This window comes from Pristiophorus japonicus, chromosome 1 (assembly GCF_044704955.1).
Source record: "Pristiophorus japonicus isolate sPriJap1 chromosome 1, sPriJap1.hap1, whole genome shotgun sequence".
NCBI lineage: Eukaryota > Metazoa > Chordata > Chondrichthyes > Pristiophoridae > Pristiophorus > Pristiophorus japonicus.
The window spans coordinates 117,584,610-117,608,907 of record NC_091977.1 but is presented as its reverse complement, the minus strand read 5'-3'; the positions used below and the strand labels follow the sequence as shown (position 1 = coordinate 117,608,907).

Here is a 24,298-nt window from a genome sequence, read left to right as displayed (position 1 = left end):
GCAAGGATTAATCAGGGGCAGTCAGCACGGATTTATTAAGGGAAGATCGTGTTTGACTAACCTGATTGAATTTTTCGAGGAGGTAACCACGAAGGTCGATGAGGATAGTGCATAGTGTATATGGACTTTAGCAAAGCTTTTGATAAAGTCCCACATGGCGGACTGGTCACAAAGGTAAAAGCACGTGCGATCCAGGGCAAAGTGCTAAGTTGGATCCAAAATTGTCTTAGAGGTAGGAAGCAAAGGGTAATGGTTGATGGATGTTTGTGTGATTGGAAGGATGTTTCCAGTGGGGTTCCGCAGGGCTCAGTACTGGGTCCCTTGCTTTTTGTGGTATACATCAATGATCTAGATTTGAATATAGGGGGTATGATTAAAAAGTTTGCAGATGACACTAAAATTGGCTGTGTGGTTAATAAGAACATAAGAAATAGGGAACAGGAGTAGGCCATACGGCCCCTCGAGCCTTCTCTGCCATTCAATAAGATCATGGCTGATCTGATCATGGACTCAGCTCCACTTCCCCGCCTGCTCCCCATAACCCCTTATCGTTTAAGAAACTGTCTATTTCTGTCTTAAATTTATTCAATGTCCCAGCTTCCACAGCTCTCTGAGGCAGCAAATTCCACAGATTTACAACCCTCAGAAGAAATTTCTCCTCATCTCTGTTTTAAATGGGCGGCCCCTTATTCTAAGATCGTGCCCTCTAGTTCTAGTCTCCCCCATCAGTGGAAACATCCTCTCTGCATCCACCTTGTCAAGCCCCCTCATAATCTTATACGTTTCGATAAGATCACCTCTCATTCTTTTGAATTCCAATGAGTAGAGGCCCAACCTACTCAACCTTTCTTCATAAGTCAACCCCCTCATCCCCGGAATCAACCTAGTGAATCTTCTCTGAACTGCCTCCAAATCAAGTATATCCTTTTAATTAAGAGGAAAGTCATGGACTGCAGGAGGATATCAATCTACAGGTCAGGTGGGCAGAACAGTGGCAAATGGAATTTAATTCGCAGAAGTGTGAGGTAATGCATTTGGGGAGGGCTAATAAGGAAAGGGTATAAACATTAAACGGTAGGCCACTTAGAAGTACAGATGAACAAAGGGACCTTGGACTGCTTGAAAGTAGCAGGCCAGGTAGATAAGCTGGTTAAAAAAGGATACGGAATGCTTGCCTTTATTGGTCGAGGCATAGAATACAAGAGCAGGGAGGTTATGCTTAAATTGCATAATACACTGGTTAGGCCACAGCTGGAATACTGTGTGCAGTTCTGGTCGCCATATTATAGGAAGGACGTGATTGCACTAGAGAGAGTGCACAGGAGATTTACGAGGATGCTGCCTGGAATGTAGAATCTTAGTTATGAGGACAGATTGGTAGGCTGGGTTTGTTCTCCTTGGAACAGAGGAGGCTGAGGGGATACCTCATTGAGGTGTATAAAATTTTGAGAGGCCTGGATAGTGGATAGCAAGGGCCTATTTCCCTTTACGAGAGGGGCATAGGTTTAAGGTGGTTGGTGGAAGGTTTAGAAGGAATTTGAGGGGAAGCTTTGTCATACAGAGGTTGTGGGGGTCTGGAACTCGCTGCTTGGAAAGGTGGTGGAGGCAGAAACCCTCACCACATTTAAAAGGTGCTTGGATGGGCACTTCAAGTGCCGTAACCTACAGGGTTATGGGCTTAGAGCTAGTAAGTGGTATTAGACTGGATAACTTCTTGTTGGCTGATGCAGACACGATGGTAAGTACATCAGGGAATCGAATATGGCCAGAGTGATCGCCTGGATGTGTCGGAGAGGAAACTTCCCAGATATTTTTCCCCCCCAATTGGCCTGGGTTTTAGCTGTTTTTTTGCCTCTCCCAGGAGATCGCATGACTTCAGGTGTGGTGGAGTGTAAAATGTTGCAATGCATGGAGTATCGCAGTTGTGTGGGGCGGACAGGTTGCGCCGGATGCTCTTTACCTGTCTGCCATTATTCATTGTTCATAGATTTATATGTAACCTTCAGGGCTGCTGATCGAGGATCGTGTGGCTCCTTGTCGGCCAGCACGGACACGATGGGCCAAAATGGCCTCCTTCTAAGCTATAAATTTCTATGTTTTTAAGCCTGATGCTATCCTCACCTGATAGCCACACATCTATTTCCAGCAGGGATTACTGTGTAAGCAATTAGAAAGCCTGATCATTTTTCAAGTAACATCTTTTCACTAAGAGCAATAACAACTTGCATTTATACTAGCAGCTTTAATGTAGGAAAACATTCCAAAGTGCTTCACAGGAGCATAATAAGACAAAGATTAACACCGAGCTAAAGGAGGAAATATTAGGACATGACTAAAAGCTTGGTAAAAGAGGCAAGTTTTAAGGAGGGTCTTTAAAGAGGAGCGGAGGAGAGAAATAGAGGCTTAGAGAAGGAATGCCGAGTTCATGGAGGGTTGTAGGGCTGGAGGAGTTACATAGATAAGCAGGGGTGAACCATAGAGGGATTTGAACACAAGGATGAGAATTATAAAATTGAGGAGCTGGTGAAAAGGGAGCCAATTCAAGTCAATGACCACAGGGGTGATAGATGAGTGGGACTTGGGACACAGGACACTAAGATCAATTATAGCTCTCCTAACATCAGCCTAACTGGGGATCGAACCTCAGACAGTTAATCTTTATAGCTCAGCTACTCATTGCATTTAACAGCTGAACCAGCAGAGAATCTTACTTTTATTGTTTGATAAAATTGGTATTCATTTTTGTTACAAATAATCTACATGTTTTCATAGAATAGATGGAGGTTTCTTAGCAAATTTCTAGCAAACTTGAAAGTAAAAGTATGTTAAACCTATCACAACTGGGTTTCAAAATACAAGACAAATACTTTCATCAACATTTGAGAAATTAATTTTATGACACACTAATCACAATGGGTATTATTTATTGCTGGGCAGTGGATAATGGGCTTTTTATGAATGATCATTTACCCTATTGTTTAAACTCTAGGTTGTGATGTCTCAGACTCCAGTAATCAGTCCTGTGGTCCAAAAGATCCATGAAAACTTGTAGACCAAAAATTACACAGGGTAGGAACTACCCATAGATGCTATGCCTGGGTTAGCCAAATGCACTCACGATGCATACAGCTTTCTACTTTGTGTACTTCCTTGCCTCAGATATCTTTTCAATAAAACAATACCTAGAGAAATTCATGGAGCACCTAAGGGACATGAACAATTGTGTAATCAAACATGTTTATATAGCAGCCTCACAGGTTTCGAATTCACCTGACACTTTAGTAAAAGTAAGACTGCATGACAGAATCTGCAATGGAAGTCAAATACGGAGTCTCTCAAGGGCTGTAAAGGATCTGGTACAAAAGATTACTCTGGTCAGAACAGATCCAGAGAAGGCTTACTCAAGTTCCGATTTGACAGTATGAGCTGTACAATACTGCCACAGCATTCCTGGATGCATTAATAATCTGAAACACTGCCTTCTACGAGTTGTTGAAGTAGTCCCTAAAACCATTTTTTTTTCAGGGGATAAGGAGGAACCATTATACCATTATACCATGATTCAGGAGAACACCTCAGAAAGTGATGCCTCTTATATCTGATGCTTATCATCTAAATGAAAAGATCTCAAGGCTATCCAAACATCCTCTGCTCCCTGAAAAAGTGCAACATCCCCACTGACACCTGGGAGTCCCTGGCCAAAGATCATTCTATGTGGAGAAAGTGCATCCGGGAGGGCGGTGAGCACCTCAAGTCTCATCGCCGAGCGCATGCAGAAATCAAGCGCAGGCAGCGGAAAGAGCGTGCGGCAAACCTGTCCCACCCCGACTATCTGTCCCAACCTGTGACAGGGACTTGGTTCTCATATTGGACTGTTCAGCCACCCAAGGACTCATTTTTAAGAGTGGAAGCAGGTCTTCCTCGATTTCGAGGGACTGTCTATGATGATGATGATGCCCCTGACTCTACAAAATTAGTAGATGGAGTCCACTATAAGAACATAAGAATTAGGAGCAGAAGTAGACCATACTCAAGCCTGCTCCACCATTCAATAAGATCATGGCTGATCATCGACCTCAACTTCACTTTCCAGCCCGATCTCCATAACCCTCGATTCCTCGAGAGTCCAAAAATCTATCTATCTCAGCCTTGAATATACTCAAAGACTCAGCATCCACAGCCCGCTGGGGCAGAGAATTCCAAAGATTCACAACCCTCTGAGTGAAAAAATTGCTCCTCATCTATGTCTTAAATGACCTACCCCTTATCCTGAGACTATGCCCCTTAATTAAGTCCCCGTGAAGCAGCGCCTTGATTTCTAAATTCTTATCCCTGTTTACAAATCCCTTCATGGCCTCACTCCTCCCTATCTCTGTAATCTCACAACCCCACGAGATGTCTGTGTTCCTCAAATTCTGCCCTCTTGAGCATAACTGCTCAACCATCGGTGGCCATGCCTTCAGCTGCTTGGGCCCTAAGCTCTGGAACTCCCTCCCTAAACCTCTCCGCCTCACTACTTCTCTTTCCTCCTTTACGATGCTCCTTAAAACCTACCTCTTTGACCAAGCTCTATCGTAATTTCTTCTTATGTGGCTCAGTGTCAAATTTATCTGTTTTGTCTTGCAACACTGCTGTGACGTGCCTTGGGACGTTTTACAACGTTAAAGGCGCAATATAAATAAAAGTTGTTGTTCTTGTTATAGTTCTAGAAACTCCATCCAGGGGAAACAATCTCTCAGCATCCACCCTGTTAATCCCCTTCAAAATCTTCTATGTTTCAAAGAGATCACCTCTCATTCTTCTAAACTCCAGAGAGTATAGGCCCATTGTACGCAATGTCTCGTCGTAGGACAGCCCTCGCATAGAAACATAGAAAATAGGTGCAGGAGCAGGCCCTTCGAGCTTGCACCACCATTCAATATGATCATGGCTGATCATGCAACTTCAGTACCCCATTCCTGCTTTCTCTCCATATCCTTGATCCCTTTAGCCGTAAGGGCCACATCTAACTCCCTTTTGAATGTATCTAACGAACTGGCCTCAACAACTTTCTGTGGTAGAGAATTCCACAGGTTTGCAATTCTCTGAGTGAAGAAGTTTCTCCTCATCTCGGTCCTAAATGACTTACCACTTATCCTTAGACTGTGACCCCTGGTTCTGGACTTCCCCAACATCGGGAACATTCTTCCCGCATCTAACCTGTCCAATCCCGTCAGAATTTTATATGTTTCTATGAGATCCCCTCTCATTCTTCTAAATTCCAGTGAATATAAGCCTAGTCAATCCAGTCTTTCTTCATAGGTCAGTCCTGCCATCCCTGTTTTGTCGTGTGCTCAGGAGAGAAGAGGAGAGAGAAAAACCTTTGGCTTAAGTTCTTATACTTCTCAGAGCCATTGTTCCTCAAAGCCCCAGGATTGGATCTCGGTTCCAGGGCAGTTCCTTATTGGCTCTCCTCACCCATATGTCTGTCTGGAGGCATTCCTTGATTAGGTTAATGGCTTTCCAATTAACACAATACACAAACACCATGCTGGGCGTCTGTGAGCTTCTATTTTGAATCTTTCAAAACTGTCTTTTCGTATAATCTTTTTTAAACATTTATACATACACAAAATCATGTTATTATTGAACACTTTTATTCTCACAATTATAGATAAGGAAAGTACCAACATTCAATCTTTGGTGTTTACTGATTGAACCAATTTTCCTCTACAGTGTCCACTGCACCCCCCAAGGCTACAAAGGAGAAAATTGGCCACAGTTCCCACTCCTGCTTCTTATCCAGAGACACTAGCTGGAAGCATATAAGTAGACACCAGATGAGAATAGATTGGATTTAGCTGGGATTGCCTCCATGTAAATAGTCTGCTAACACTGGACAAGGAGAGAAGGGCTGCTGCAGGTGGCGGAACCATCTCGAGCATGAGGTACCACATTCAGGAGAGGAGGATCAGCAGAAGAAAATTAAATAGGATAAAAGATGTGAATTATGTCAACTTGTTACTAAACTGATGGTAATAGATCCATTTACAACAAACAACAGTTTAAAATAGTTACCCCATTAGTGACAGTCATTCAGGTAATGGTTTTGTAAAACATTTTATGAAGAGCAATGGTACATCAGTATATAAAGTAGACAAATAGTTTCTTTTTTTTAAAGCATTTATAGCGCAACATTAAAAAATCATATTTCTCTTGGATATAAGGGCTTAGTTTAGTCCCTCCATGAAATGTGTTGGCCAATGGTAAAATTATTGCTTGGCTCTATCTCGAGCCCAAAACTGAGTTGCCTCTACTAGCAGAGGGATGTAACTAGTGACCTGGGCTTGTGGGAAGAGACATGCAAGCAAAAAAAGGACAGCAAATATTGAAAATGCCAGTCAGCTTAATTTCCCCATAACCAGTTTTCACATGCTTTCACATTTTCATGTAAATAAACAAAACATGCAATAGTAGATGATTATTACCCTTAGGGTAGAAGTCTAAGAAGCAAGTGGCATTTTAAAATGGAATCAATCAATAATGTAGCTGAGGTGGAATTGTAGAATAATTCAGCTGTTCTAGGTGGACCATCAGCTTAGGCTTCACTGCTGGTGTAATCAGATCAATTTTTATAAAAACAAACCAGGTGATTGAGACCTTTAAGTACATTGGAAACAAAATGACAAGCAATATTGCTGAGCAGAACTTAAGAACAAAGAAAACACGTAATTACTGTTCACTGGGGAAAAACGAAGTGTGATGTATAATGAAAGAACTCGAGCAGTGAAAGATGCTACAAAGCTGTTGGACATCTATTAAGCTCGACCAGGAGAGGCTAAGGGATAATAGACCATTTAGAATTAGATATGGAAGATTGCCTGAATTAAGTCAGGCAAGATGAGGACAAGCCTAACTCTAAGAGTTGGGATATAAAAAGACTTTCATTTATATAGTGCCTTTCATAACCTCAGAACACCCCAAAGGACCCACAACCAGCAATGAGATAATGAGAGGATAATCTGTTTGAGATATTGGTTGAGGGATAGAAAGAAAGAAAGACTTGCATTTGTCTTTCACGACCACTGGACGTCCCAAAGCGCTTTACAACCAATGAAGTACTTTTTGAAGTGTAGTCACTGTTGTAATGATGGAACAGTTTGTGCACAGCAAGCTCCCACAAACAGCAATGTGATAATGATCAGATAATCATCTTTAGTGATGTTGGTTAAAGGAAAAATATTGGCCAGGGCACTGGGCATAACTACCCTGCTCCTCTTTGAAATAGTGCCATGGGATCTTTTCCATTCACCTGAGAGGACAGACTGAGCCTCGGTTTAACGTCTCGTCCGAAAGACGGCACCTCCAACAGTGCAGCACTCCCTCAGTACTATACTGAGTGTCAGCCTAGATTTTTGCACTCGAGTCCTGGAGTGGGACTTGTACCTACAACCTTATAACTCAGATGCGAGGATGCTACCAACTGAGCCACTGGCTGACACTGGATAAATATTGGCCAGGACATCAAGGAGAACTCCCTGCTGTTCTTCGAATAGTGTCATGAGATATTTTACATCCATGTGAGAGGACAGATGGGGGCACATTTTAAGGCATCATCTGAAAGATGGCACCTCTGACAGTACAGCCCTCCCTCAGTACTGCACTGAAGTGTCAGTCTAGATTATGTGCTCAAATCTCTGGAATGGGGTTAGAACCCATAACACTAAGCGAAGGCTGGCACCTTTGATAATGCCCAGAACATTCAGAATTAAGTAACACACTTGCCATTTTATTAAAGAACCTGTGAAGTGTTCAAGTAAAGGAAATTATAGTTCATGGAGAAGCAACTGGTCATGAAGACCTGGAAATCACCCAAAACAGCACTGCTTACAGGACTCCTGCCAAGGATTTCAAAAGCAGCCATCCTTTCATACACATCATGCATTATTAAAGCTGGTGTACAAGTTCCAAAAGAAATATAGAAAATTCAGTATAAAATATAACTTTGATTCTAGGACATTGTCTTTTACAGCTCAAGTTACCTTAAAAAAAAAAGATCTTGGGACATCCAGCCATGCATAATGAAGAAGTTTACTTTCTAGTTGTCACAAAATCCAGTTTAGTGCTTCACTAAATTTCTTTTTTCATTTTGCGATTTCTCAAACTTCAGACAGGTTTGCTTGTCCCTACTGATCAAGCTTTTCCTGGCATTCTTCTCTGGGTAGCTAAAATAAAGTTCACTCTTGCTTGTGCATGCACTAAATCCCGAAGTTGCGATCTGTCAAGTTCCGATTTGACAGATGATCCACACTGACATGGAAATCCTAATTGCTGGCGCAGATTTGGGCTAATTTCCTACCAACTACCCAGCAATTATGCCTGAAAATTTTATGGCTGGTGCAAACAAGCACAGCAACCTACTTGCACAGCACAAGGGGATAACCATTTTTGGAAATCCAAGTATATATTTAATTTTTAAAAAACTTAAAACTACAAACCAGTCTTTCAAACTTAAGGCTGGATTTTCGGCTCGGTTGTGCCTCAGTTTGCACCCTGGAGGGGTGGTAAATGGTGTTTCTAGGCATTACGCCGGGCGGCAAGCTTTTACTGCCCTGCTGGCAAATTTGGCTCATGGTTTGTGGTGGCGCAAAAACTTACTGCCTCGCCCTCTATTTTCACTGAGATCATGACGTTAATCGTTGTGCAATGCTCCGCTACCGCCCCAGATGCAAAATTTGACCCTAACTCATCATTTAACGCCCACCCCAGGTCTGAAAAACCAGATGTTCCCAGAGTGCAGCAGGCAGTCTTGGCAGTGTATTTAAATGGAGGGATGAGGCTCCTACATCGCAGGTCACATTGACCGCAACAGTTGTGCACTGCACGCTGCGTGAAGCTCCAACTTGCAAACGACACTTTTATCTGCCATTACAGTACCCTTACAACTTCAGTGAGAGAATTTAATGGGGGCATTACTAGTTTGACAGCGTGTCATGCTCCATGCTATTATGCCAGGCGCCGTTAAACTGCAAGAATGGTTCTTGGCCATGTCAGCCCACGGATGAGGAGAGGCCGAAGATATCTGGGGAGGAGGGCTTACACACCCAGGTTTACAGGAACTGATACTGGACATGCTATGTGCCCCCATAAAGGCACATCTCCGGTGAACGTTGAAATGATACATAAGACACCAATGACAAAGGATCAAACAGACATTTTACTGCAACAAAGTAACAAAAACTCCCCCCACCAAAACAAAACCATACGATATACAACATTATGCTTCAGGGTACTGAGCAACAATGAAGTTCCTTAAATCAGCGAAACTTTTTTAACACTGCGATAGAAAAAAATAGGTAGAAACATAGAAAATAGATGCAGGAGCAGGCCATTCAGCCCTTCTAGCCTGCACCGCCATTCAATGAGTTCATGGCTAAACATGAAACTTCAGTACCCCCTTCCTGCTTTCTTGCCATACCCCTTGATCCCCCGAGTAGTAAGGACTTCATCTAACTCCCTTTTGAATCTTCGGCTAGGGTGCAAAAACTTTCTTGTATAACATCTGATTTTGTACCCCCAATCATGGAACCTCATTTTTTGCTGAATTTTGCAGACAAGGACACAAACTTTTTTCTCGGTGGTATCAGGACTGCCCCGCTGCCATTACCGCAACAAAATCTCAAAAGCTGAAAATCCAGCCTTTAGCATCAACCTTCATTGTAGAAAATGCTTCCAAAAAATGTAAATAATATTCAAAATATATTACTGCAGCCTGGCATATATCCCCTATTTTTATTTTTGCAAATAGAAAGTTGCTGCATTTTTTTTGGAAGTTGCAAACATTTACATTCTCCCCTGTAAAAATTGAGTTGGCTCATGAGTGAGAGACTGAGGATGAATGAGAGACCTTCTGTTTCCTGATTGGAGCACTGGCACGCGTGATCCCAGGAACGCTTACGCACATGGTGCGCCTCAGGATCCACGGGCTATTACACTGTCCTCAACTACGCAACGTCTGCCAGCAGGTTCTTGAAGAAGGGTCCCAATCCGTTTGGATGCCGGTGGCGTAATCCTTAAATTACGCTGCAGACCGCAAAATCCAGGCCTTACTTTTTACATATTTACTGAATCTTATTCAAATCAGCATTAAAATAATTGACATTATAACTTGAGCATTTCTCCTACAGTTGACACATTGAAGTGCACCATCTTCAAGGTCTTTCAGCGGCCAAATACTGTATTTGAAGAAGCCATATTCCAATTCAGGTGTTTTTATATTAGTTTATAGTTTTCTTATGATTAACAGTTAATAAGTGGACTTTCAATTGGTTAATCAAACTTTGCTAGAGCATTTTCTTTTCCTCAGAGATGGAAGATCTCATCAAAGTAAAGCATTCCATTTAATTGGCTATACAAGAATAGCAAAACTAGCTCTCAAACAGTAGTAGACAAACTCTAGTCTGGTAGCTTTGGGTCTCAGACTCAAACCTGATTGGCATGGATTTTTATTTGTACTGCTAACTTATTTTCTTTCATTAGTTAGTATTGTTTAATTATATATAATTATTCCTGGTTTTTGAAATGTTAATTACTATAGGTCAAAACAGTTTATGGTCCCTACTGTTTTCCTTTTAAACTTTTATTTCTTTAACTTCTAAGTACCTTGTACTGTCACAATGTCTCCGCCGTGATCTTCATTAATTTAACCGTGTTTAGCTGACACAAGGTGTGCTACTGTTGGGCTGTTTTATTCATTATACTTATTTAAGGTTAATCTCTCCTTGGAGATGGAATTGGTTATACTGCAAAGTGTTCCCTGTAGCAGCCTGATGGAGACATAGTGAAGGGTAGTTGAGTTTGAATGCTAGCCAAGGTTGTGATTCAATCTTTTCCGTCTGGTTATTTGTGCAATGGTCATCAACGTGAGCAGTTTGTAAATGTTATACAATACTATTATCATAGGACAAATTAATTGTTAAATTTTACTTTAATATCATGTTTATATAAGGTGATTAAATTCTTTCATTGCAGTCATAGTTCCATTATTTTATAATGCAGTTAAAGGGAAAATACACTTTTTAAAATCAAGTTTGTTTTACCACCTCTGTCTTTTCTTCTAGAAAATTGAAAATGGGAGATTTGCCAAATACAAGTACTTTGGCCACAAAATGATTAATGACTCGGACTTGTTTATGATTACAAAAAGGTAAGATTGTAAACTGTTAGAGGTTTGGAAAATCTGTTTTGAGAATAGTGGTGATTATTTTTTAAACTACATTTAACATTTTAATTTCCAAACCTTTTGGTACTGATTAAATATTCAGAGTCAAATAATGCTGAAAAAAGGCATAAAGGAATTTTCCCACATTGACCATTATTGTTCTGCTCAACTAATTGCAAGGTGTGTGTCTTTGTAATCAAACATAATTTTAACTGTGCATTTGAAAGATTCCAAACTCATGGTGTGAAGTTACTGTTAGGTTTTTATGCTAGATGTGCTTTTTGGGAATAAAGTCAATAAGTGGACCTTTTATTTCTTATAAACCAAAGTGTATCTTTAGCTGTCCAAACGTAAGTAAATGCTGCAAGGTGGCACGTAATTTGTGGTCAGCAGCGAAGCAAAGGCATTCACCACTGGCCCCGAAGTAAGTTTTGCACAAAGATCTTGCAATCTCTGGCAAGAAGTTCGGATTTTCCGATGCGTAATTGAAATCAACGCAAGTTGGGGAATCCCAGCGAAAAGCTGCTGTCAGTGACGTCAACAAGCTACGCAGCTAATCAAAATACAGAATTCTCACAGACAGCGAACCAGAAAGTGGGTAAGTTCCTTTGATTCTAACTTTTTAAAAATGTTGGAGCAAAACAAAGATTGGGTCTTTCACAGTCTGGTGCACAGCATGCATTCTGGGGACTAGATTAGGTGCCTCTCCCTTCTCCTCTTTTGAGCATTCTCAACTTGTTCCACCCCTCTCGCCTCTCCTTAAAAATCCTCAATCTCTACCACCTACAAAAGTACCCGATCTCCATACCTCTTGATTCCCCTAGAGTTCAAAAATCTATCTATCTCAGCCTTGAATATACTCAATGATTCAGCATCGATAGCCCTTTCGGGTAGAGAATTCCAAAGATTCACAACCATGAGTGAAGAAATTCCTCCTCATCTCAGTCTTAAATCGCCGACCCCTTATCCCGAGACTATGCCCCCTAGTTTTAGACTCTCTAGCCAGGGGAAACAGCATCTCAGCATCTACTCTGTCAAACTCCCTTAGAATCTTTTGTTTCAATGAGATCACCTCTCATTCTTCTAAACTCCAGAGAGTATTGGCCCAATCTACTCAAGCTCTCCTCAACGGATAACCCTCTTCTCATCCCAGGAATTAAAACCCTTACTCTTTCATACCCCAGTCATTCCCTCAGGTAAGGCCCACTTTTCTGTTCCTTAAGTCCAAAGGTTGCAGATTTGAATATTAATGGAGATAACTGGTTTAGCCGTTCAGATCTGGCTGGACCACATAAAGAAAGAAATAGAGACTTGGATTTAAATAGCGCCTTTCACGACCATCGGTCGTCTCAAAGTGCTTTACAGCCAATGAAGTACTTTTGGAGTATAGTCACTGTTGTAATACACAATAAGATCCTGCTCTCCTCAGCAAAACTGCTTAATATTCCAGGATTGTAGGGTAAAAAGAAGACTTCTCTTCCTCAAGGTGAACTCTCTGATATAAGGAGTCGACACCTGCCCTTGACATAGCGACCACAGAATCACTCAGACGAAACCTCGGTTAACCGATTTTATTCGAACATGCTCGGGAAGGTTCTGATGAACACTTCTCAGAACAACAGTTTGTAATGATAGTTATACATTTTCTGAAGCTTGCGACCCTCCTACAAAACCATCGATTGGCCTACTGCTCAGACTGGCTCTGAGTGGTTCTCCCCCACCTGTCCATCTCCCATGGTGTTGCATAGAAACATAGAAACATAGAAAATAGGTGCAGGAGTAGGCCATTCGGCCCTTCTAGCCTGCACCGCCATTCAATGAGTTCATGGCTGAACATTCAACTTCAGTACCCCATTCCTGCTTTCTCGCCATACCCCTTGATCCCCCTAGTAGTAAGGACCTCATCCAACTCCTTTTTGAATATATTTAGTGAATTGGCCTCAACAACTTTCTGTGGTAGAGAATTCCACAGGTTCACCACTCTCTGGGTGAAGAAGTTCCTCCGCATCTCGGTCCTAAATGGCTTACCCCTTATCCTTAGACTGTGACCTCTGGTTCTGGACTTCCCCAACATTGGGAACATTCTTCCTGCATCTAACCTGTCTAACCCCGTCAGAATTTTAAATGTTTCTATGAGGTCCCCTCTCATTCTTCTGAACTCCAGTGAATACAAGCCCAGTTGATCCAGTCTTTCTTGATAGGTCAGTCCCGCCATCCCGGGAATCAGTCTGGTGAACCTTCGCTGCACTCCCTCAATAGCAAGAATGTCCTCCCTCAGGTTAGGAGACCAAAACTGTACACAATACTCCAGGTGTGGCCTCACCAATGCCCTGTACAACTGTAGCAACACCTCCCTGCCCCTGTACTCAAATCCCCTTGCTATGAAGGCCAACATGCCATTTGCTTTCTTAACCGCCTGCTGCACCTGCATGCCAACCTTCAATGACTGATGTACCATGACACCCAGGTCTCTTTGCACCTCCCCTTTTCCTAATCTGTCACCATTCAGATAATAGTCTGTCTCTCAGTTTTTACCACCAAAGTGGATAACCTCACATTTATCCACATTATACTTCATCTGCCATGCATTTGCCCACTCACCTAACCTATCCAAGTCGCTCTGCAGCCTCACAGCATCCTCCTCGCAGCTCACACTGCCACCCAACTTAGTGTCATCCGCAAATTTGGAGATACTACATTTAATCCCCTCATCTAAATCATTAATGTACAGTGTAAACAGCTGGGGCCCCAGCACAGAACCTTGCGGTACCCCACTAGTCACTGCCTGCCATTCTGAAAAGTACCCATTTACTCCTACTCTTTGCTTCCTGTCTGACAACCAGTTCTCAATCCATGTCAGTACACTACCCCCAATCCCATGTGTTCTAACTTTGCACATCAATCTCTTGTGTGGGACCTTGTCGAACGCCTTCTGAAAGTCCAAATATACCACATCAACTGGTTCTCCCTTATCCACTCTACTGGAAACATCCTCAAAAAATTCCAGAAGATTTGTCAAGCATGATTTCCCTTTCACAAATCCATGCTGACTTGGACCTATCATGTCACCTCTTTCCAAATGCACTGCTATGACATCCTTAATAATTGATTCCATCATTTTACCCACTACCGATGTCAGGCTGACCGGTCTATAATTCCGTGTTTTCTCTCTCCCTCCTTTTTTAAAAAGTGGGGTTACATTGGCTACCCTCCACTCCATAGGAACTGATCCAGAGTCAATGGAATGTTGGAAAATGACTGTCAACGCATCCACTATTTCCAAGGCCACCTCCTTAAGTACTCTGGGATGCAGTCCATCAGGCCCTGGGGATTTATCGGCCTTCAATCCCATCAATTTCCCCAACACAATTTCCCGGCTAATAAGGATTTCCCTCAGTTCCTCCTCCTTACTAGACCCCCCGACCCCTTTTATAACCGGAAGGTTGTTCGTGTCCTCCTTCGTGAATACCGAACCAAAGTACTTGTTCAATTGGTCCGCCATTTCTTTGTTCCCCGTTATGACTTCCCCTGATTCTGACTGCAGCGGACCTACGTTTGTCTTTACTAACCTTTTTCTCTTTACATATCTATAGAAACTTTTGCAATCCGTCTTAATGTTCCCTGCAAGCTTCTTCTCATACTCCATTTTCCCTGCCCTAATCAAACCCTTTGTCCTCCTCTGCTGAGTTCTAAATTTCTCCCAGTCCCCAGGTTCGCTGCTATTTCTGGCCAATTTGTATGCCACTTTCTTGGCTTTAATACTATCCCTGATTTCCCTTGATAGCCACGGTTGAGCCACCTTCCCTTTTTTATTTTTATGCCAGACAGGAATGTACAATTGTTGTAGTTCATCCATGCGGTCTCTAAATGTCTGCCATTGCCCATCCACAGTCAACCCCTTAAGTATCATTCGCCAATCCATCCCAGCCAATTCACGCCTCATACCTTCAAAGTTAGCCTTCTTTAAGTTCTGGACCATGGTCTCTGAATTAACTGTTTCATTCTCCATCCCAATGCAGAATTCCACCATATTATGGTCACTCTTCCCCAAGGGGCCTCGCACAACGAGATTGCTAATTAATCCTCTCTCATTACATAACACCCAGTCTAAGATGGCCTCCTCCCTAGTTGGTTCCTCGACATATTGGTCTAAAAAACCATCCCTTATGCACTCCAGAAAATCCTCCTCCACCGTATTGCTTCCAGTTTGGTTAGCCCAATCTATGTGCATATTAAAGTCACCCATTATAACTGCTGCACCTTTATTGCACGCACCCCTAATTCATGTTTGATGCCCTCCCCAACATCACTACTACTGTTTGGAGGTCTGTACACAACTCCCACTAACGTTTTTTGCCCTTTGGTGTTCTGCAGCTCTACCCATATAGATTCCACATCATCCAAGCTAATGTCCTTCCTAACTATTGCCTTAATCTCCTCCTTAACCAGCAATGCTACTCCACCTCCTTTTCCTTCTGGAATGTGTTCAACTTTGCCTCAGTTTCTCATGACATGTGAATTGACCTTGCTTCCCAGGGTTTGCTATCTTTCTAGGCTGTTGACTCTCCACTGCCCTTGTTATTCAGTACTGAGTGTATGTTTTCATCTTCTATCAGTCTGCGCTAAGGGTCAATGCAGTGTTAGCTACTTATGATGGTTCATTAACCATCAAGCTTTGCAACATAGCAAGCTTTGCTGCTTCCCCTTCTTAAAACCCATTTAAGCAAGTGTATAAGCGTGCTTTACATACATAAGCGAGTTTTACATACAATTACAATCGCTATAAAGACAGAGGAACCCCCGATTCCTCAGAACCTCCTAATACTGATGAGCCCTACAATTCAGTTCGGGTGTCGGGTTTTCCTCCCCTTACAAGGATCATCCTAGAATGCAAAGATAACCTGTCTTCTCTTCTGCACTACAAACTGTCTCCTTAAATCCCTCTCCACCTGCCCACTCCATCCACACCTGCAACAACAAGTGCGAGGAGCTCTTGGACTTCTTTGTCACTAAAATTCAGATCATTCATTCAGCTTTCTCTGCCTTCACTTCCCTTAGTCCACTTCCTCTAAGGTTCCTCCCTGCACTCGCCCTGAACTCGCATCTTTCTTTAGTTTCTCTCCTGTCTTCCCTCATGCCCTCTCTGAGCTTATGTTGACCATGAGACACACCTCCTGCTCCCTTCACCCTTTTCCCATCAAACTGCTGGCCATCCAACATCCCTTCCTGGCCTCCACATTAGTTGATATTGTTAATAGTTCTCCCTCCTCAGATACTGCCCCCTCCCCTTCAAATCTGCCATCATCAAAAAACCCACTTTGACCCTTTTGTTCTTGCAAACTATCACCCCATCGCCAACCTCCCTTTCCTCTCCAAAGTCCTTGAACATATTGTGCTCACCGCCACCCCCACCCCCCCCCCCCCCCCTCGCAAAACTGTGCTCAACTTTCCTGGAACTCCGTGTTCTCCATAGCACTGAAATGGCCCTATTAAACTCACAAATTACATCCTAAGTCACTGTGGTAAACTATCCTTCTCAACCTATCTGCAGCCTTTGACACAGTTGACACCATCCTCCTCTAACACCCCTTCTCCGTTGACCATCTGGGTGGGACTGCCCTCGCCTGGTTCCATTCCTATATATCTAGTCGTGGACAGAGAATCACTTGCAATGACCTCTCTTCCCGCTCCCGAATCGTTATCTCTGGAGCAATGATCCCACTAATTTTTGGGGGGCCGGGCAACGCTTTCAAAATTCCCATTTGAAACCAGGGAGTTGGCTGCGCGGGACCTCGCAGCTTAATGGGAACATTGCTCTCGTGTCCCCCAAGGATCTATCCTTGGACCCCTACTATTTCTCATCTACAAACTGTCCCTCAGCGACATCATCTAAAAACACAATGTCTGTTCCACATGTACGCTGACGACACCCAGCTTTACCTCACTACCACCTCGCAACCCCATCCCTGCCTCGGATTTGTCATGCTGCTTGTCTGACATCCAGTATTGGATGAGGAAACATTTCCTCCCATTAAATATTTGGAAGACCAAAGCCATTGTCTTCGTCCCCACCATAAACTCCGTTCCCTAGACACCAACTCCATCCCTTTCCCTGGTCACTATCTAAGGTTGTACCAGACTTTGGCATCCTATTTGACCCTCAGCTGAGTTTCCGACCCCATATCCTCTCTATCACTAAGACCGCCAATTTCCACCTTTGTAGCATTGCACGTCTCCATCCCTGCCTCACCCAGTCTATTGCTGAAACCTTCATCCATGTTTTTGTTACCTCCAGACTTGACTATTCCAATGCTTTCCTGACCGGCCTCCTACCTTGCACTCTCTGTAAACTTAAGCTCATCCAAAACTCTGCTGCACATATCCTAACTCGCACCAAATCCCATTCACCCATTGCCCTTGTGCTCACTGACCTACATTGGTTCCTGGTCTGGTAACGCCTCAATTTTAAAATTATCATCCTTGTTTTTAAATCCCTCCATGGCCTTTCTCTGTAACCTCCTCCAACCCTCCGTTATCTCTGCACTTCTCCAATTCTGGCCTCTTGTACATCCCTGATTTTCTTTGCACCACCATGGCGGCTATGCTTTCAGGTGCCTAGACCCTATGCTTTAGATCTGCCTAAGCCTCTCTCTTCCTTTAAGATGCTCCTTAAAACCTATTTAACAATGATTTTGGTCACCTATCCTAATATCTCCTTATGTGGCTTAATGTCAGATTTTGTTTGCTAATCGCTTCTGTGAAGCACCTTGAGATGTTTTATTCTTAAAGTTGATGTCTAGGGAACAGAGTTTGTGACAGGGCCCGATGGGGCTTTGGTCTTCCAAATATTTAATGAGGCACTATGCAAGTTGTTGTACTGTTAGCTGATTTTTAAAGCTGTAGAAAATGTACATTGCAATCTTGGATATCAACAGGTCTTTTCAGATGCATTATTCATAAGAAACATTACTTGGCATCTTTCAGCTTAGGAGTCGCTATATTCAATTTGGTCATCTTGTCACCTCAGTTGGGAATACGAACAGATAGATGTCTTTGAATCGTACTGAAAGTGGCAGCTGTATTTGTGTACGCAGGCACCTTTGAAAACCTGTATGGCGCAGCATCTGATGTACTTAAGAGAAAGTCTGTAATTCCTTTTTCAGGATACATTCAAAATATATCAGCTCTTTAGTGATGCTGAAATGAATAACAATAAATCAAATCCGTAATTCCATATTTCAAGGATAATTTTTTTGTTTGGAGACAGAGCAAGCAAGGCATCTTTGTCTTGGCAGCCGAGGAAGAATAAAGTTTGTAGTTACTGTAAATATACTTGTACATAATTCTAAATAAATGTGTCTGTTGATTTATAGCTTAAGCCACAGTGTGGTAGAAAGCGCATTCTTTCATCGCCTGAAATTGAGATTATTGATCATTGGGTTGCACATGATATGCTCCAGTAACCCAGGATCTGGGTCTTGATGCTATACCAAGATATTGGGCAGAGAGAGTTATACTCTGATTCAGAGGATGATGTCCACATAAGGGAGTGGTCGTTGACACTGGTGAAGGAAAATAGCTTAAGGTAAAAAGCCAAAACTGTAACCATGGTGCAGTGGTACCCAGCAGAAGGGGAAGTGAATATATGAGAAAATATATTTTAAACTTGGTAATTGCAGTGCAGCTTGTTGATCTGTATATCCACCACCATTTTTCAAATGCCTCTTTTCGAGGCAGGTGCCCTTAATGAAATATTTTGGATGTTATGCAGCACTAATCTGCCAAGAGGCAGGCGATGTTATTCCAGTTATTAGCAAGTCAGTAGAGGTGCATGAGAGTGTTTTTTATTCTCGATTTCTCCCTGCCATCCACTTAGGTCATGTTGATTGCGCTCTAGAGGGAAGCCTAAGCATGAGCCAGCCTGTAAATTCATTAATGCTCTGCACTACAAAAATCAATTCAATTAAAACTTTAATGTAAATTCCAGGTTGCCAGTTCCAAGTCTCCACCGTGATGAAATGAAACAACCGTTTAATGCTATTAAAGCTTAATATTTTTTGTGTTCCCTTTGTTAATCGTATTGCACCAAATTTTATTTTCCAGTGGTATCTTTTTTGTAACACAAGGAACATTTGGGCAGTTGACCTGTGAATGGCAGTACAGTTTTGAGGAATTCACGAAAGAGCCTTTCATTGTCGATGGAAGGCGGTTACGTATTGAAGCCAAAGTAAGTGAATGTTTGGAAGCCAGTCTTATTTCTACTTGCATTGTTATTGCTGACATACACTGTTGCAGACATGAGAAAGAAAAAAAATAATGTTCATTAACTTTGAAAAAATGCTTTGTTTTACATATATACCTAACTATCATCAGTAAACTGTAACAATATATTCAAAATGGTCTTTGACTATTACCTCTGATATAGGAGGCTTGGCTTGTAGATGTGGACATATTATCCACATATTCCAGCAGTTATAAAACTATCCATTGTAATTCATGATTCTTAACAGACCATATCATAACTCTGAACATAACCCAAAATTACTGAATCTTATATGTTTCTATGAGATCCCCTCTCATCCTTCTAAACTCTAGTGTATAAAGGCCCAGTTGATCCAGTCTCTCCTCATATGTCAGTCCAGCCATCCCTGGAATCAGTCTGGTGAACCTTCACTGCACTCCCTCAATAGCAAGAATGTCCTTCCTCAGATTAGGAGACCAAAACTGCACACAATACTCAAGGTGTGGTCTCACCAAGGCCCTGTACAACTGCAGTAAGACCTCCCTGCTCCTATACTCAAATCTCCTCGCTATGAAAGCCAGGATGCCATTTGCTTTCTTTACTGCCTGCTGTACAACGACTGATGTACCATGACACTCAGATATCGTTGTACCTTCCCTTTTACTAATCTGTCACCATTCAGATAATAATCTGCCTGCCTGTTTTTGTCACCAAAGTGGATAACCTCACACTTATCCACATTATACTGCATCTGCCATGCATTTGCCCATTCACCTAACCTGTCCAAGCATCCTCCTCACGGCTCGCACTGCCACCCAGCTTAATGTCATCTACAAACTTGGAGATATTACATTCAATTCCTTCGTCTAAATCATTAATGTATATTGTAAATAGCTGGGGTCCCAGCACTGAACCCTGCGGCACCCCACTAGTCACTGCCTGCCATTCTGAAAAGTACCCGTTTATTCCCCCTCTTTGTTTCCTATCTGCCGACCAATTCTCGATCCACGTTAATACATTACCCCCAATACCATGTGCCTTAATTTTGCACACTAATCTCTTGTGTGGGACCTTGTCAAAAGCCTTTTGAAATTCCAAATACATCACATCCACTGGTTCTCCCTTATCCACTCTACTAGTTACATCCTCACAAAATTCAAAGATTTGTCAAGCATGATTTCCCTTTCATAAATCCATGCTGACTTGGACCGATCCTGTCACTGCTTTCCAATTGCGCTGTTATTACATCTTTAATAATTGATTCCAGCATTTTCCCCACCACCAATGTCAGGCTAACAGGTCTATAATTTCCTGTTTTCTCTCTCCCTCCTTTTTTTAAAAAGTGGAGTTACATTAGCTACCCTCCAGTCCATAGGAACTGAACCAGAGTCCATGGAATGTTGGAAAATGACCACCAATGCATCTTCTATTTCTAGGGCCACTTCCTTAAGTACTCTGGGATGCAGACTATCAGGCCCTGGGGATTTATCGGCCTTCAGTCCCTTCAATTTCCCCAACACCATTTCCTGACTAATAAGGATTTCCCTCAGTTCCCCCTTCTCGCTAGACCCTCGGTCCCCTAGTATTGTCGGGAGGTTATTCGTGTCTTAGTGAAGACAGAACCAAAGTATTTGTTCAATTGGTCTGCCATTTCCTTGTTCTCCATTATGAATCCCCCTGATTCTGACTGCAAGGGACCTACATTAGTCTTCACTAATCTTTTTCTCTTCACATATCTGTAGAAGCTTTTGCAGTTAGTTTTTATGTTCCCTGCAAGCTTACTCTCATACTCTACTTTCCCCCTCCTAATTAAACCCTTTGTCCTCCTCTGCTCAATTCTAAATTTCTCCCAGTCCTCAGATTTGCTGCTTTTTCTGGCCAATTTATATGCCTCTTCCTTGGATTTAACACTTTCCCTAATTTCCCTTGTTAGCCACGGTGAGCCACCTTCCTTTTTTTTATTCTTATGCCACACAGGGATGTACAATTGTTGAAGTTCATCCATGTGATCTTTAAATATCTGCCACTGCCTATCCACCGTCAACCCTTTAAGTATCATTTGCCAGTCTATTCTAGTCAATTCATGCCTCATACCGTTGAAGTTTCCTTTCTTTAAGTTCAGGACCCTAGTCTCTGAATTAACTGCGTCACTCTCCATCTTAATGAAGAATTCTACCATAATATGGTCACTCTTCCCCAAGGGACCTGGATACGCCTGGATGTTGCGTTCCCAGCCTTGGTTATCTTGGAGCCATGTCTCCGTAATCCCAATTACATCATATCCGTTAACAGCTATCTGCAAAGTGAATCCACCCACCTATTATGAATATTCCTCGCATTGAGACTCAGAGCCTTCAGGCTTGTTTTTTTAACACTCTGTCCTTTTAGAATTATGTTGTAATGTGGCCCTTTTTGATTTTTGCCCTTGATTTCTCTGCCCTCCACTCTTACTTCTCTCCCTCCTACCTTTTGCTTCTGCCCCCTTTTTAATTCCCTCTGCCTCCCTGCATAGATTCTCATCCCCCTGCCTTTTTAGTTTAAACCCTCCCCAACAGCACTGGCAAACACTCAGCCTAGGACATCGGTTCTGGTCCTGCCCAGGTGCAGACAGTCCGGTTTGTACTGGTCCCACCTCCCCCAGAACCAGTTCCAACGTCCCAGGAATTTGAATCCCTCCCCCCTTGCACCATTCCTCAAGTCACATATTCATCTGAACTATCCTGCAATTCCTCCTCTGACTAGCACGTGGCACTGGTAGCAATTCTGAGATTACTACCTTTGAGGTCCTGGTTTTTAATTTATCTCCTAGCTCCCTAAATTCAGCTTGTAGGACCTCATCCCGTTTTTTTTTTAACCCATATCGTTAGTACCTATTTAGTACCACGACAGCTGGCTGTTCACCCTCCCCGTCCAGAATGCGCTGCAGCCGCTCCGAGACATCCTTGCACCAAATTTGCAAAGAATGACATACAATGTTGCCAAGATTAGTGGGAGGCCAGAGGATTGGGAATTATTTTTAAATCAGCAAAGGACAACTAAAAAAAATTAGAGAGAGGATAGATTGAGAGTAAGCTAGCAAGAAATATAAAAACAGACAGTAAGAGCTGCTACAGGTATATAAAAAGGAAGAGAATAGCTAAAGAAAACATTGGTCCCTTAATAATGGCAGAGACTTTGAACAAATATTTTGTATCGGCCTTCACGGTAGAAGTCACGAAAAACATCCCAATAATAGATAATCAAGGGGCTATAGGGAGGGAGAAAGGAACTTAAAACAATCACTATCACTAAAGAAAAAGTACTCGCTAAAGGTGGACAAGTCCCCTGGACCTGATGGCCTACATCCTAGGTCTTAAAAGTGGCTGCAGAGATAGTGGATGCATTGGTTGTAATCTACCAAAATTCTGGAGAGGTCCCAGCAAATTGGAAATCTGCAAATGTAACACCGCTATTTAAAAAAGGAGACAGACAGAAAGCAAGAAACTATAGACCAGTTAGCCTAACATCTGTCGTTGGGAAAATGCTGGAGTCCATTATTAAGGAAGCAGTTGCAGGACATTTGGAAAAGCATAATACTACAGTCAAGCAGATTCAGCATGGTGTTATGAAAGGTAAATCATGTTTGACAAATTTGCTGGAGTTCTTTGAGGATGTAACAAGCAGAGTGGATAAGGGGGAAACCAGTGGATGTGGTGTATTTGGACTTCCAGAAGGCATTTGACAAGGTGCCACATTAAAGGTTACTGCACAAGATAGAAGTTCACGGGGTTGGGGATAATAATATATTCGCATGGATAGCGGATTGGCTAACTAACCGTTAGAGAGTCGAGATAAATGGGTCATTTTCCGGTTGGCAAACGGTAACTGGTGGGGTGCCACAGGGATTGGTACTGGGGCCTTAACTATTTACAATATATATTAGTGACTTGGATGAAGGGACCGAGTGCAATGTAGCCAGGTTTGCTGATGATACAAAGATAGGTGGGACAGCAAGTTGTGAGGACACAAAAAATCTGTAAAGGGATATAGACAGGCTAAGTGAGTGGGTAAACATTTGGCAGATGGAGTATAATGTGGGAAAGTGTGAGGTTATACACTTTGGCAGGAAAAATAAAAAAGCAAATTATTATTTAAATGGAGAGAGATTACAAAATGCTGCAGTACAGAGGGACCTGGGGATCCTTGTGCATGAAACACAAAAAAAAAGTATACAGGTACAGCAAGTAATCAGAAGGCAAATGGAACATTGGCCTTTATTGCAAGGGGGATAGAGTATAAAAGTAGGGAAGTCCTGCTCCAACTGTACAGGGTATTGGTGAGGCTACACCTAGAGTACTGTGTACAGTTTTGGTCTCATTTAAGGAGGGATATACTTGCATTGGAGGCAGTTCAGAGAAGGTTCACTAGGTTGATTCCTGAGATGAAGAGGTTGATTTATGAAGAAAGGTTGAGCAGGTTGGGCCTATACTCATTGGAGTTTAGAAGAATGAGAGCTTATTGAAACATAAAAGATACTGAGGGGGCTCGACAAGGTAGATGCAGAGATGATGTTTCCCCTTGTGGGGGAATTTAGAACTAGTGGGCACAGTTTCAGAATAAGGGATCGCCCATTTCAGTGGAGGCTGAGTCATTGAATATATTTAAGGTGGAGATAGACAGATTTATGAATGATTAGGGAGTGAAGGGTTATGGGAAGCGGGCAGGGAAGTGGAGCTGAGCCCAAGAACAGATCAGTTATGATCTTATTAAATGGTGGAGCAGGCTCGAGGGGCCAAATGTCATACTCCTGCTCCTATTTCTTATGCCCTTATGTTTATTTGCCTCAGCCACATTCCACCCTTCCCTTAGCCCACCAA

At 42.5% G+C, this 24,298-nt stretch overlaps 1 protein-coding gene across 2 annotated transcripts in view; it reads left to right on the top strand.

Moving 5' to 3' along the window:
* vps13a (vacuolar protein sorting 13 homolog A) overlaps positions 1–24,298 on the top strand; it is a 645,125-nt gene that overhangs the window by 603,775 nt on the left and 17,052 nt on the right. For both annotated transcript variants that reach the window (XM_070882697.1, XM_070882688.1), the window contains exons 69-70: positions 11,100–11,185; positions 19,304–19,427. In XM_070882697.1, the coding sequence (XP_070738798.1) occupies positions 11,100–11,185; positions 19,304–19,427 (210 nt within the window). The remainder of the gene's footprint in view (positions 1–11,099; positions 11,186–19,303; positions 19,428–24,298) is intronic.